General features: G+C 37.7%; 1 protein-coding gene across 2 annotated transcripts in view; it reads left to right on the plus strand.

Annotated features, from left to right (window-relative positions):
* The window catches only part of BRINP3 (BMP/retinoic acid inducible neural specific 3), a 196,530-nt gene that overhangs the window by 120,388 nt on the left and 60,293 nt on the right, over positions 1-15,849 (plus strand). For both annotated transcript variants that reach the window (XM_064719490.1, XM_064719491.1), the window contains exon 5: positions 14,480-14,585. In XM_064719490.1, the coding sequence (XP_064575560.1) occupies positions 14,480-14,585 (106 nt within the window). The remainder of the gene's footprint in view (positions 1-14,479; positions 14,586-15,849) is intronic.

Raw genomic sequence — 15,849 nt, forward strand, 5'->3', positions numbered from 1 at the left:
TTAGAAGTTCTCCCAGCAATCATTTTTGATTGCTGACTAGTTAGCAACAACAACAGCAACAACAACAAAAAAAAATCATGTTCAGGACCTAGTTTGTATTTGATACTGTCATTTTTTATTCTTTTTGGGTGGCTTTTTCATATGCAGTATTCTAGACTCTACCATACTAACAACAGTTGTTTATATTTTAGGATGAGAGAGTGGAGAGTATCAAAAATGTTTCATATAACTCATGGTCTTACTAGCAAGAACATAACTACCCTGTTTGGAATGTATATCTGAATAAACCAACCAAACAAAAATATGATATGGAACAGAAAAGGCTTAAAACACAAATCAGAAGCCCTGACATTTGCAGTTAAATCAGAGCACTCTGGTGCACAAATGAAATCTGCCACTCAAGTTCCTGGAATTTGGGGCTTCTAAATGAACAGGAATAATTTGCTTTGCTATTTGACTTATTGTTTGTCACATTTCCTGTGACAATGGGCAGTCTGAAACTGCAGCAGGAGTTAGAAAAAAATAGCACAACTGTTTGCACAACTACATGTTTTCTGATTCTAGTGCTCAGAGACTGCTCTCTTGATGGCTGGGACACCTCTAAAATATTATTTGAGAAGAGAGATTACAAATACAATTTATTTTCTCTAAAACCACACAACCCCCCACAAACAAAGCCAATATGTGATCCTTCTTTTTTCCTCCAGATTGGTATAAACATCCCTTTTCAGGTTAGACCACATCACTCTCACACCTCTTTTTCCCCCCTATTTCTATGAAAAAAAAGCATATTTTCTCCTAAAAAAAGAGATAATTTTTATCCACATGTTATGTATCTTCTAAACAAACAACTACATTAATTCTGTGTCCTTTCTTGTAATTTTTTTTGTTTCTCCTGCTACCCGTGACATAATTATCCTTAAAAGTAGGATTGAGGCTGGTGCTGATGTAGGCTTTGCATTAATCATGCAGACAATCCCCTGAATATTCCACATTAAAAGAGTTAACATCATCCCATGGCAACGTTTTCTGACTGGAAATCAAAATGTCCATGGGAAGAGCCCATAGCTCGTATCAATATTTCATATATTTCAAAGTCCCTGACACATAGATTCTTTCAGTATGATTTTAGCACATGCATTTCAGTGCAAGTGCTAAGGCTCATGTGCTAAATCAACAGTTTGGAGCCTCCAGGGCCTCTCTGGAAGCTCACCAGGTGCCTGAGGGCTGTGTCTCATTTGCATAACATTTACATGAACATACAGCCTGTTGTGTTTGAAATATGACACGTCCAACATCACTTCCTTGGCACGCTCATTTTGGAGGCATTTTCCTACCAAAACCTCCCTTCAGCTGCACGGATGGCTGTTGGTTCTCCTTATTAACAACCTATTAGGGTGATGGGGCTCTTGTCTAATAAAACCCTGCCCAGCTGTGGGAGCAGAATGCAAATCAAGGCAGCAGAATGCAGATGATAAAGGCAGCAGAATACAGATAAAGGGGTTGTTTTACAGATGATAAAGGCAGCATTTTTCCCCATGTCCTGTCACTGCCTGCTGGCAGAATGACCCTGCTGATCTGGCCCGGGTGGTGTGGCCACGTTCCTACCAGCACATTAGAGATTTTTGTGGTTGTGGGTGGGTGGCAGAGACCTGTGCCACCCACATCTGGATTTCTGTACATCTGGATTTCACCCTGCTTCCTGGGCCCCAGCTCTCAGATGACCCCTATTCCAGTTTGCTACAAACTGTAATTCCAGCACTGTCTCTAACAAACTTCTGCAAGGAGTCCAAACAGTTGTGCAGAACCTAAACATAAAAGCATAAAGACATTAAAGCACAAAAACCACCTTGGCTGCACGGTAAATTAAATATTACTGAATAGTCTCAGTGCATTCTGCAAAATTATAAACACAGTTATGTTAGAGCATTGCCATTAATGAAGTGAGGCTGTTCCATAGGTGTCTCTTGGAGGATATTGTCTCCCATCCCAGAATACACCTCCTTCTGTGGGAGCTGGGCCAGGTGAGTACAGCAGAGGTGTTATTGTAGAGTCCAAACAGTTCTGGGACAGCCACAGTGCAACAAAGGAACAGGAGGCAACAGAAGAACAGATGCATAAATTGAATTTTCCACCAGCTATTTACAGCTATTTACAGCCCATTTATTCCATCTGAGTGAGAAAGAATAAACATCCTTGAGAACGTGCCCTGTAATTCCAATTAAATTTTATTGTGCAATTTGCTTTTTACTTTCCCCAAACCACTTTTTTTTTCCTTTGCTATGAGAGATTTAAGCATTTGGTTTTATCTGAGAAGTTTAGATTACAAAGAACAGGGCTCTGTTGTGGTGGTAACTATCTCTGATTATCTATAATTAACCCGTGAATGACTCATGGTGGGCTGTTAGAGAGGAAACTTAAGTGTAATGAAATTAATTTCTCCGCCAAAACTCAGACTGAAATACAGACTTTTTTTTCTGTTTTCTTTTTTTTTTTTGTCTGAAAAAGCTTGCTTGGTTCAATTTTTTTTTCCTTTATACCTCCTATTTGCATCTGTTTTTCAGCGAATTCAAGTAATTGCCGTAATTGAAAGCAGAAATGCTGAAATACTATACAGCCTTTAGCTTTTGTCAGATTTCTGGCAAATTCTAAATCTCAACAGGTTGCACAGTTTTGTATAAACAGCCAATTTTTGGGAAGCTTTTGAAATCCAGTTCTCGAACCCTTTTTGCCCTCATTTTATCCATTCAGTTTGTGGGTAGAATTTAAGACTATACAGCTGTCAAACCTTGTAAAGAACTGAACACTGGGAAAAAACATTTGCCCAGCAACAGCTCTAAAGTATAAAATCACAGTTGGAAACATTGTTTTGGAAAGTCCTGTGACAGCAGGTTTTTATTGATTTCATTAAAGAAATGAAATATAAATTTCACCAGACACTCATTAGAGATGTGTCTTAGTGTCTTGGTTTGAAAAGACAGGTGTCTGCTAAGGAAGGCAGGAGCCTCCCCTGAAATGGAAAATGTACACTCACTCCCTTCAAATTATTATAATTTTGAAATTAAAGGGCTCTCAGGAAAAGATATGGGAGTAGGAATAACACTTCTGTACTAGGAAAATTAAAAATACAAATGAATAGTACAAACCAACACTGCCAGAGTCAGACCATGCCCTGCCCCCTGTGTGCCAGGGAGGTGTCCCAGCCCCATCCCAGGGGGGCTCAGCCCTCCTGCAGTCCCAGCTGTGGCTCTGCTGCAGCAGGATCCTGCACAAGGGGGGAGTTTTCCTCTGCAGCTCCAGGGCTGCTGCAGATGGGCCTGAGCTCCCTCTGGCAATGCAGGGCAGCAGAAAGCTGCTCCTCTGGGAATGCAGTGGGCAAAGGCTGCTGGGGTGTCCCAAAGCTCAGATTGGATCCAGGCAGGAATGCTTGGCTCCTCCCCTGGGCGGAGCATCTCCCATGGGATGGTGGAATTGGATCAGCCATGCAGGGACACTCACTGGCCATGGACAGAAGATAATTAATAATTAATGGCCCATGGACAGAAGATATTTCCTGAGGGAGGATTGGCTGTGGAGGAGATAAAGAAACCTGCCCAATAAACAGAGGAGAACTGCCCCACCTCTAAAAGATGGGAATTGAATACACACCCTCATTTCTAATCAAAGACCCTGAGCAGCCTCCAGTAGCAGCTGCACTCTGTTACCTTTGCAGCAGAGTGTGCAGAGGAGTCACGAGCACAAGGAGTTACAGCATCTCCAGCTCGTTGGCAATGCAGCATGAGATGCTTTCAGAACAATAAAATAGCACATAATAGAGATGCTTGGATAAGCGTTTTGGAAAGATTTTGGGTAACTATTCTCCACTTAGTAAAAAAACCCCAAACAACAGAATAGGATAGAATAGATTACATGATAGAACAAAACAAAGTGAAAGGCTCTTCTATTAGTTATGAGTTTAGTCAAGAGAGGAGAGTATAAAAACTGAAGGAGATGAAGACTGCCAAAGCCTGAACAAGCTATAAATATACATATGTAAAGGAGAAACCTTAACAGCACTCACACAACACTTGCCATCACAGTTGTCAAAAACCTATAAACAATTCACACTACAGTTCCTTAAATGTTCCATACTCTCTCTCTTTTTTATCCCCCTTAAAAAACTGAAACTAAAGTAAATAAACCCAGAAGATGGAGAAGGGTTTTAGTATTGAGAGCTCCACAGTGAACATATTGAACAGTGCAGTTAGACAGAGCATTCCAGCAGGAATTTGGAGGTTTGTACAGATTTCAATTTAATCTTTATTCTGTCTGGCTTGTGTATGGGTTGGGAAACTTCAGCACTCTGCCTGTCCTACACCCTCTAATTGGCAGCTACTGCTTGCCAGCAGGTCAGAGAATGTCAAGCAAGGACTATAAAATTCACAGAACATTTCCCTGCCTCTGAGCTCTCAGAAATAGGAGAGAGCATGTATCAACAGCTTGTACGAGCACAGAGGTCAGATTAGGAAGAATATCTCAGACCAATAGAGACTCTGCATCAGAACAAATCAGCTTAGAGAATAATAAAAGGCTGTGGAAAGTTTTCAGTTTTCACATTATTTTTCTGAGAGATTTTTTTGGCCATAATACATTTCTGCATGTTTTGTTATTATGGTTTATGATTCAATCTGCAATCATCCCCTTTGATCTATTCATTTAGTGTGAAAAATTACCCCTTGTGTAGGAATCCTTCACAGCTAACTGGCACTGAGAGTTATATCATTGCTGTCTTTTGCACTTTACTGTTATTTTTACCTTGTAAACCTTCTCACAGAGCTCCAGCAGAATTTGCATGTCTGACAGCAAAACTATAATTTAATCTCTTACAAGATAATGCACATAACGCCTCTACATGCTGAAGCAGAGAAGGGTTTAAGAAAGGTTTCATTATTCATCCAGGAGACTTTCTACACTATGGAGTGATCATTATTTTCAGATCTTTAATGCCTGAAAGGTTGGAAGCTGCTCTGCAGGCTTTGTAGCAGAATCCAGTGAGCAAAATAAAAAAAAAAAGATTCTAATTTTTCATGGCAAGGTTCTGACCTTATCCAAGGAATAAACATCAGTGAGTCAAGGAAGTTGCTGCTCATTCATGTTGGTATCACTGAGATCAGGGTTTTCACAAACCAGCCTCAACTACCATCTTCCCATTTATCAAACTGTGTTCATAATCTCTCCAGGATAGCCAAATTTAACCCTTTAATTCCCAGGGAATAGCTACTGCATTTCATGGGCTTTGGGTACTCTTCCTTTGAATTTTATTGAAAGTAACATGAAAAAAAATAATAAAAAGGCCCTTTTTTGTCATGGTTATAATGGTTCATATTTTCCAACATTTATAATAATTCCAGCAAGTGGAGGATATGGATGTCTCCCAAATAATACGTAAATTTACAAGGAAACAATTTTATCTTCTCCAAGTGTATCTAGAGCCTGGCAAATGAAGAATCATTCCATGTTTTCTCTTCAGCTTTTCATGAAATCCTCAATGTGTAAAATTGGGTGATGTGCAAAATTAGGTGATGATAAAACCGTGATGATAATAGAGAAAATGGCTTGAAGATTACTATTGAAATATTTTTCCTGTCATGTATTAGTCTACTTAAGTAGAGTTTGCTCTTAGTCCAATTCCCTGTGTGAAACACAACATTCACAAGAATACTGAGCTCATAATAAAATAAATAGCCCATGTTCCTTCAGGCATAAAAAATAAAATGTGTTGGTCTGCTTTTCTTACTCTAGTATTGGTTTACATTGGGGAGGATCTGTCCTTCCTTGATATCCCAAACTGACAAGTCTGTAGTGTGTGTGCCCTGAGAGTTCTACCCTGATACCACTGTGCAATGGCTTAGAAATAATTTTGCATACATACAAGATAAACATGTTGATAGCAAAAGGGCATAAAGGAACTATACAGTGGCATATATGATTTTAATCCAGATATTTACATGTGTAGGACCTTTAATTGAGAAAAGAACTCTTGTCAAAGGGTTTTTCACCTACAATATTGTGAAAGGATCTGGATATCCAGGAATGTCCCACCTCACATGGTTATCTGCATAGAAACAAACTAAAACCTGCAGGTGGTGGAGTTGCTTTCAATTCTGAGCAGAGCTAAGTCCTTTCACTTCCCCAGGGCTCTACAGTCCTGATAATAACTGCTGCTTTCTTTTCATAGGGTTCCTCTTTTCCCTTCTGAACTTCCCTCCTTCCTTAGATTCTTGTGCTCATAGGAACTCTGGCTCTCTCTTTTTCTGATTTTTTGATGGAAGAAATGCACCTGCCCTTATGATACATCATTCTTTGCTCTTGCCATTGGCTCATTTATGTGAGGACAAGAAAAGAATGAATAAAACTCTTTGGATATGATCCTATATTCTATATTCTAAATATTTTTTCCTACCCATAGTAGGACACATTCATGTATGTTTTAATGAACAGGTCTTGGTATTTGATAGGTCTTTCTGTTCCCATGAATCAGGATGATGTGAAGGATTTTCCAGCTGGGCTCAGCAGTCAGTCTGGGTAACATTACCCTCAGAGCCTAATTCTAAGAGCAGCTTTCTGTACATTAAAATATCTCTTCTAGTTTTGTTCATGAAATAACAATATTGAGAGTCACTGGGTTCCCTGACAGAACTTTCCATATGAATGAAACAGCCATATGAAATGAAGTTTAAACCTTCAGTATTAAGTTGCTTTTCTTCTCTAACACAAATTTAGCACAGCTTAATTCCATTTAGCTTGAACAACTGATAGGTATTTAATGATTAAATTATAGATCAGTTGTAGCTGCCTGGTCTGTAGTAGGTCTGCAAAGATGCAGGAAAACACTCTAAAAACCAAGTTGCATAAAAGCAAGAGTTCAGCAAAACTCTAAATTGAGAGTTGGCCATACCAATGAGACAGAAAGGGCAAATGTGCTACAATCATTTACCAGAGGGAATAAATGGGTGGGAAGTAATGAGGATATAACCTAAAAATAAATCCCTGCACACATCTCTGTGAGCCAGGCAGACACCCCTGTTATGGACACTAATGTGATTCCTTGTGAGAGCTTGGGATGACAACCCCAGGAGGGGGAGTTTGATGGCAAAATAAAATGGACATGAGAAATGTCCTGCTGCAGATGTGACTGCCAGGGAGGGGCAGGGTGTGCTGAGCTGGAGTGCCATGGGCAGCACAAATAACTCCGGAGTTTCTGGGCAGCAAATCTAACACCTGGAAACAGCTTAAATTAGTGAATTGTCAGAGATGTTGCTGAGAAGAATATTGCAGGCAAGTTTTAGAATTGCACAGAAATGTATAATCAAAGGTAAAATTCTCTAGATTCTCTCTATGGAAAATTAAATTCTTAATTAACCTGCCCTTATAATTTTAATTTTTAAGCTTCAAGACTTTAAATGCTTTTCATGTTCTTTTTAGGACCTAATGTTAACCCATCACATTTTTTTCTTTGGCACAACTTTGAGGTTTTTTTTTAATTTTATTTTTCTCTTAAAAATAGGACACAAAGGATTTTAAAAACTGAACACATTAAAGGTATAATGTTGCCAAATGATCCAAAGATAATTTTTATATTTGCCAAGAGGATCTTTATATTTACCAAGAGGATCTTTTTCCTGACACATCAAAAAGAAAAGGAACATTTTAACTTTTAATCCTGATTTAGGAAGGACTATATCTTTTAGTCATACTTTCCCAACATAAAAAAAAAAAAAATCCATTCACCTGCAGTATTATTATGACAATATCTGTGACTTTTATAAATAGGGGCTAATAATATCTGTGAGTTTTATAAAAAGGCAAATCATTCTGTCTTCTTGAAACTAATGGGGACACAGTGAAAAATCCCAGTGGCCTCAGCAGTGCCTGATGGAGCTGGCCCATGCAGATACAACCCCTGTACCCAAAACTCTTGAGAAGTCCTTGCATGGGATTTTGCAGTTGGGTTAAATGTAATAGCACATTTAACCTGTACAGCATGAGCCCCCAAAATTCTTTGGAGCTTTTTGTCCCTTATATAATAATGCAATTATGTTTGGAAAAGGATGTAAAGCTGGGAAATGGGTTTTTCTTAAGGAGGCATCTTTGCTTTTGCTTTCTGCAGACACCTTGAGATTTTTATGGACTTGAAATATTATTTTAATTTGTATCTGTGCTGTTCTCTCTGTTTCTAATTTTAGCTTTTAAAGCAAATATATAGATTTCATTTGCTGTTTGTTGCTCAGCTGTCTCTTTAGGCAATAAAAGCTGAGAAAAAAAATAATATTAGTGTTAATTTAAGTAAGATATGGGCAAGCAGAAGTAGCTAAATAGAGACTGAAACAAAATCCTCTGTTTTTTATTAAATTTTTGCTAACTCTATTATTTCTCTGTAAGAGAACTTCAGTGTCATCTCTTCAAGATTAATTAAAAGAGATAACCTGTTCTTTTGCAGATAAAGCCTGTCCTTATTCTCTGTATGAGGCTGATGCACCTTTGATTTCTAAAAGTGCAGGAAATAAAGGCTCTGGCAGGGCTGCCCTGCCTGGTTTTCCAGCAGCCTCATTTCCTGCAAACTTCCCTGTTGCAATCCAGAAGGCTGCATGGGAATGTGGCGCCTGACAGGCAGTGGATTGAAAATGTCCTTGAAAAGGGAAAATCGTGGCTGTGATGCCAGAGCTGTCAGTGCTGCCAGACTTATTCCAGTATTGTGGATTCTCCTGGAGCTCACAGACAATATATTGCTCCCTGAGATAGTGGGGAATAGACTTGAGCAGAAAGGGGATTGTTCCCTATCAGACAGACCTGAACAGCCTTAAAAAATCATAGCATTTTTCAGCAGCTGCAACAGAGCAGAATTCAAATAGTGTGAGCTCATTTCCAGTTCCTGAAATATTCTGGTTTCTGAGGTATTTAATGCTTTATGTAAGGAGAATGCTTTTCAATTTCCTTGTTATTTTAAGGTAACAATCTGGTTCACAGTAAATTCCTGGGAGTGTAGAAACAAAGCAGTGCAGAATTGAAGGATTAGACTGATCTCTTGGGGAGCTTTAATGCTGCATTCAGTAAAATTCAAAGTCATCTCCTTGCCCAGAAACTTGAAAGAAGTCCCTATTTCCCTTTTAATGAAGTTAATGGAAATTTTGCAATTATCCCTTTTGCAGAAAGATCAAGTTTACTGTTCCTCTTCCATTTTACAGATGACAGAAAAATAGGATGGGAGTCTTTCCAGGTCTCCTGAGTTAGGGGGCTCTTCAAATTAGAGTGTCAGCCCTATGCTGCTAGAAAATCTGTTCAAAATATGTCATGCCTTTGAGGTATTGTTTTAGATTCCTGGTAATTATAAAAATCATGTTGAAAACATAAATCCAACCTCTGACATTGTGAATGCTTCTGGTTTGTCTGCACCTCCTTCAGAAATGTTCATCTAGCCCCTAGCTGAGAAGTATCAGTGCTTGGAACACTCAGAAAATTTGATTTATTTTAATTGCACACTCATTAGCAGGAGTTTTTTAATATGTTCAATGACAAAAATAGGGCAGTGGAGCAGCAACTATTGTGTGGAAAAGGGAAGTGCTGGAATAAAGGTGCTTTTGTGAAAAACTGTCAAGCCTGGGGGAAAAGAACGAAAAGAGTTGGAAGGAGATGCACCTCTAAAGAGAAAGTACATTTAGTGCCTGTTTATTTGATCAACTCTTTTTTAAGGTGAAAAGAACATTGACTGCAGGATGGGCAGGGACTACGGGGGTGGGAGCATGGGCTGAAGGTGAGGTTGGTAGGAGGGCGATGGAATCAGGACCATCATGGTTGGAAAAGACCTTGAAGCTCACCAGGTACAGTCATCCTGTTATTCAGGAGAATCCAAATTTCTCCCCATTCCAGACTTCTGTCCCATCTTCTGTCAACACAGCCACTCAGAACAGACCTGTCTCCCTCATGCAGATATGAGGAGTTTGCTCTAAATCCTTATTTGAATGTTTGAAGCATTAAAGAGGTTTGTGTGAATGTAAGCACAGCTGCCTATTCTGCAGTGACCAGCATTGCCTCATCCTCCTTTGTGCTGGCTCAGTTCTCATCCTCAGAAGCCAAAGCCATTTTTAAGGAGTCCTGCTGAAGAGGACAGTGCTTTATGCAAGGCACACACCACCTCTGCATGGGCACTTCGTTAGGAATATTAGCTACCTGTGCTTAAAAGGACTCACCAGGAGCAAAATCTCTGCAGAAATGTATTTCCCTTTTATTAGGAAAGTCTTCTGTTGGCTTAATTATCATGGAGAAAAAAAAGCAGGCTGTTTCCCAGGGAAATACTACCCACTGATATCACAAGAATTCAGCCCTGCTTAAGTGCTAGGAGGTATGTTCTCAGTGAACTCATAATCGGGTCATTATCACCATGGTTATGAGATTTAACTGACTGAAAACTGTAGGCATTTGTCTCATTAATGCCAAATGTTAGAGTTTATTTCTGGGAACTGAAAACTCTGCTGCCCAGGGACACCTGTTCTGTGATAATCTCTGAAAACAAGGCACTGGAGAACATCCTGCCTGCTTCATGTCAGGTGATTTCACAGGTGGTTTTTACTGGTTCTTAGGGGGTTTTGATTATTGAATAGCTTTGTTCTGTCGTGCTTTGCTTTGTGAGTTAATGTTCTTTGTGGGTTGCAGGTCATGCAAAACAAACATTGGTTCTGGTGCTCTTTGCACAGTGTTAGTCACTTCTGGACCATGCTACATCCCAGCATAATCTGAATTTCTATTTTATTACCTGTCCCTCTCCTCTTTTTGGTCTTTTTTTCATACACATTCTGACAGAACAGTTTTCAGCTGTGATCTTGGGACTGAGCATAGTCACACTTCTTTGCTTGGAAGATAATTAAAGGCGTGCCATTGCCTTTCCAATTTCATTCCTATTGTTGCTGAAACAAAAATGTAAAATCATCAGTAACACTTGGCTCAAATCAGAATTAATGTATTTTTATCCTTTCAAAATTTTTTTTCTTCTTCTCTAGTCTGTCTTTTTATCACCAAAGTTACCACAAAAGGTCCAAGGCTAGGTTGGATGGAGCTTGGATTAACTCAGTCTAGTGGAAATGTCCCTGTGGTCGGGGTTGGAACTTGATATTCTTTAAAGCCCCTTCCAACCCAAGCCAGTCTGTACCTGTATAATTTAGGAAAATCAAATCCTTTCATCTGGTCTGAAAATTTGATAGAAATTTGAAGTTTTCATTAATAAATAATTCAGAATTTTTTCTCATTTGCAATCTTTGTGGAGTAGGATTTGTGTATACAAAACCATATGTAACTGCATGGCTCTGACCTCTGACTAGAATTGTCATCCATCAAAAGGTGAAGGTTGGGTGATTTTTATGTTCTTTAGCATTTCTTTTTTACATACTGAGACTATTCATTTTGAATTTCTTGTTGCAATGTATTTTCTATGCAGAAGATAAGAGTACCAGAGCAAAGCAGCTGACAGAGGGTGTGACGGTACCTGGAAAAGTAAAAGGATGAATAATATAAATGTATAGATTGGAATAAAAAATGAACATTTAGAAAAGGTCCTTATTTATTGATGTATTTATAGAGCATTGTCTATTATTATTATTATTATTATTATTATTATTATTAATAATAATAATAATAATAATAATAATAATTTTAATTGCTTCACTGCCATGATTGTCTGTAATTCATATCAAAACTGCTCTATATAATTTTCTTCTGAATCAATGTACTTATAAATGTTATCACACAAAACAGTGGCAGTCTCTACCCATGTCTGGCATAATTCAGATAAGAGTGAAGAAATATGAACAAAAAGGGGCACAATAACTACAAAGCTACTTACCACCCTTCCTTATTTTGTGATTTCAGGGGGCATAAAAGAGTAATAGGAATGGATAGGAATTGCAATATTTGCTTTATAGTTTATACATTCCATATAACTTTATGAAGCTGCATTGCCTTATAGAGAAATGCTTGAAAGCCATAATAATATTGTGCAAACGAAAACAACATTAAAATAAATGGATCTTTAAATAAAGAATTGCACAGGTGAATGATGAGCATAATATGTCAGAGTAAGGATAAAATTCATTGCAACACTTACCTGCCATTCTTTTTGTCTTCTGGCTATTTAATCTAGGTAACACTATTTTTTATTGTATAAAGAGATTAGGATTCTACTTATGAACTGGAGGTACTTCCAAGAAAAAAATCATATTTTAGAATGGAATTTTAGACTACTTGTTGGCAGAGGACTGAAGAATCAAACACCAATTTTCATTCCAGCCATGTCCAATCCAAATCTCATTCCCCTGCTGGAGTCTTTGTGCTGATTCAGGATGATTAAGCAAAAACCATGGCAAATCTGCTGCTGTCATAAATATTAAAGATTGCCAAACGTGCAGAGAGGGCACAGCCTGGCTTGGGCCCTTTTCCTCATGCATCTTGAGCTCTGCTCACAGGTTTGGTGTGGGCCAGTTCTGTGTCCTTTCCATGGGCTGTCCACCCTCAAAGTGATGGAAAGGTGCCAGGAGCTTGGAACGACAGGAAATCTCATATGTTCTTTGCAAAAGGGCAAGAAGAATGTGAAATCTCAGAAGAACATCAACTCAGAAGATTTCAAGGACATCACAGCCCAGCTGCAGCCACCCACAGGCTGTGGGTGAGCTAGAGAACCGTCAGCAACATGAAAAATCAGGGTTTATATCAGAAAACCTTCATATTCCCATCAAATCAGACTGTTCAAATTTCCATCTCCCTTCTGTTTTTTACAATTCACATTGGTTCTCTGTTTGCATGGCTGGCACTTGCTCAGTTCACGTCCGCATTTTTGAAATCTGCTCCCTCACCCTGTAATTTAGGCTGATTCTCCAGGAGATACAGAGCTGAATATGATACCTGAAGTAACAGAAAATAGCAGTGGTTGTATTCAAAGCTGGGACAGGTACAAAATAAGGGTAAATCTGGCCACAATTTCTGAAACAAGCAAAGGAAGAGAAGTAGGAAATTCCAGGAGAGTGGCTGAGAACGGTTTGGGAGCTGCATGACAGAGGGATTGGTTGTACTTCTGATTTTAGAAAGAAATTGTTTACACTTTAGAATTATATATAATATTCCAGGAAGCATATAAATTACTTTTTTTTTTTTCAATTTATTTAAATGTGTTTACTCACCAAGTTGCACCAGGGACAGACATTTAGGTTGGATATTAGGAAAAATTTTTTCACTGAAAGGATGGCCAGTGACTGATACAGGTTGCTCCCAGGAGAGTGGTGGAAGTACCATTCCTAGAAGTGTTCAAAAACCATGATGTAGTGCTTAGGACATGGGTTAATGTTTGGACTTGAAGGTCTCAAAAGGCTTTTCCAACCCTTATGATTCAATGATATAAATAACTGCTCTCTCCCAAATAAAAACCTTCACTGTTAAGCCAGAGCTCTGCTTGTGGAGGTCCTGGTTTGATAAATTTGCTGTATTTTGGTTCTGTGGCCATGGATTTGGTGATTACAACAGACAGAATATTCAGAATTTTGTGCCTAAACTTACCTTAGGCCCTTCCCTTATGAAAAAAAAAAAACCATCTCACCACTACCACCATTATAAATACAGCTCATAAAGGGCTTTTAATTCCAAATATTGATCTTCTTCACTGGAAAAGTCAGAGCTTTTCTCATGACTTCAAGCAGAACTTTTCATGTGCACGACTTTCAAGAGGGGAAAATCAGAGTCCTCATTTTAATAAACTTAGTATTTATATTTTATTTTATTAATATTATTATTCATTGTTATTATTTATATATTTATTATATGTACTATATATAATATGTTATAGAAATAATTATATATTAGATTATATTACATTATCTTTAGTATAATTATTAATATAATATATAATAATATATAATATAACATCAATTATAATTATAATTAATAATATATAATATTTATAATTAAGAATATATAAATTTATTATGTTAATAAGCATATAAAGTATAATATAAGATATTTATATAGAATATATTTTATATTTATAATATTTTTGTCGTTATTTTATTTGTTATTATTTTATTTTATAAATTGAGTATTTGGCAAACTCATTGTAATTCCCACAGCTATGGAAAAGAAATTGTCTTTAGACTGTTGGTGTGGCATTACACCACTCTAGCATTATACTACTGTAGTATTTGTGTAGTATTGTGATGGTGAGGTGTTTGTAAGGATTCTCTGTGGTACAAACAGCATTCCCTGCCGCTAAAACATTTGCACTCACCCTTTTGGCAATTAAATTGTTATTTATTAATTATGCTTATTCACATATTCTTAATTATGTCACCATAATTAAGTCTGACGTGCTTTTCTGGCTGAAATGGGGGGAAACTTTATGAAACAATCCTCTGAACTGCTCAGTCTGCTTTGGATATTTCAGTGAGTGCTTCTCCCTTCCCACCAGGTGACAGAGACACGGACGGGTCCCCTCGGCTGCAGTAACTATGACAACCTAGATTCTGTCAGCTCTGTTCTGGTTCAGAGTCCTGAAAATAAGATTCAGTTGCAAGGTATGTAGGTGCAATTTCATTAATTTGTTTTTGGAATGGGGTGACATTTATCACGCTATTTGGTTTTTTTTTCTTTCTTCCACCTCATAAAAGGTCATTTTCCTAATTTTTTTGTGTGTTTCTGTGCAATGAGTGCATTGCAGCCAAAGTGAAGGAAATGTCAGTACCTCGTGGTGCCTTTGAAATGGAAACAATTTCTGCACCCATCAGAAAATAATTTGAATAGCCCTGTTAACATTTTGCATCCCTGTTTAGCATCCACTGGCACACCTCTTTAACAGCCTGAATTCCCAGAGATTCCACCAAGCTGGGGGTGACATTTGGTGTGCTCAGCCTGCTTTGCACATGCTGAGCAGTAGCTGACACCCCCTGCACTTGTTGCACCAAAATTGATGGAGTCACCAGAAAAACAGGATATACATTTTCAAATACTCTAAATCAGGGAATTAAAAAAATCTTGGGAATTAAAAAAAAAAAAACAAAAACATCTTGTAAGGTTAAAATCCCACTCATTAGGAAAATAGTAATGATTGTGTATAAATAAAAATGAAAAATACAAAGAAGCAGAAAGAGGAAGCAAAAGGAAGAAGAGAGTCATCATTTCTAAATAATATTTTTTTTTCAAAGTTCCAGCAGAAGCATTTCCTGACCTGCATATTAAGACATAAGAATTCTTGAAAAATCCCCCTTATGATATTAGGCCATTAATAATTTTTATTTTCAGTAACAAAAATAAAGCATGAGCAAATTATGACTGTGAAAATACCCACTAAATCCTCTTTAATGTGTGTATTTGTGCACACCTCTATGCCATGAGAGAGCCATACAATTCTTAATTTGCAGTTGAAAGTAGATATATTTGTATATACATATACATATATCTATGTTTGTAGATATATATAATTGTTTCCAAGATTAAAAGTTTTCTATATGAGTGTGTAAATCACTTGGACAAAGAGTGTGAGGTGGTTGGTGATATTAAGAGCAGCTCTCAGGGGTGATGATCCCTGTGGTCCCTTCAGTCTCAGGATAGTCCATGATTCTATGACTCTTCCTTAAAATATCAATATGTGTTTTCTCCCTTTCCTTTCTTCCCAGAATGAGGTAAATCCATTAAAAAATAAAATTATTTTCCAGAGAGAATTTTTTTTCACAAAAAACTTGTCATTTCCACTGGGATGCCATGAATATTTCCAGAAAACATAATTTTTGATGGTTTCCAGCATATTCATGATGTTTTTCTGTTAAAATCTGGAAAATAATC

This window comes from Zonotrichia leucophrys, chromosome 8 (genome assembly GCF_028769735.1).
Source record: "Zonotrichia leucophrys gambelii isolate GWCS_2022_RI chromosome 8, RI_Zleu_2.0, whole genome shotgun sequence".
NCBI classification, from domain to species: Eukaryota; Metazoa; Chordata; class Aves; order Passeriformes; family Passerellidae; genus Zonotrichia; species Zonotrichia leucophrys.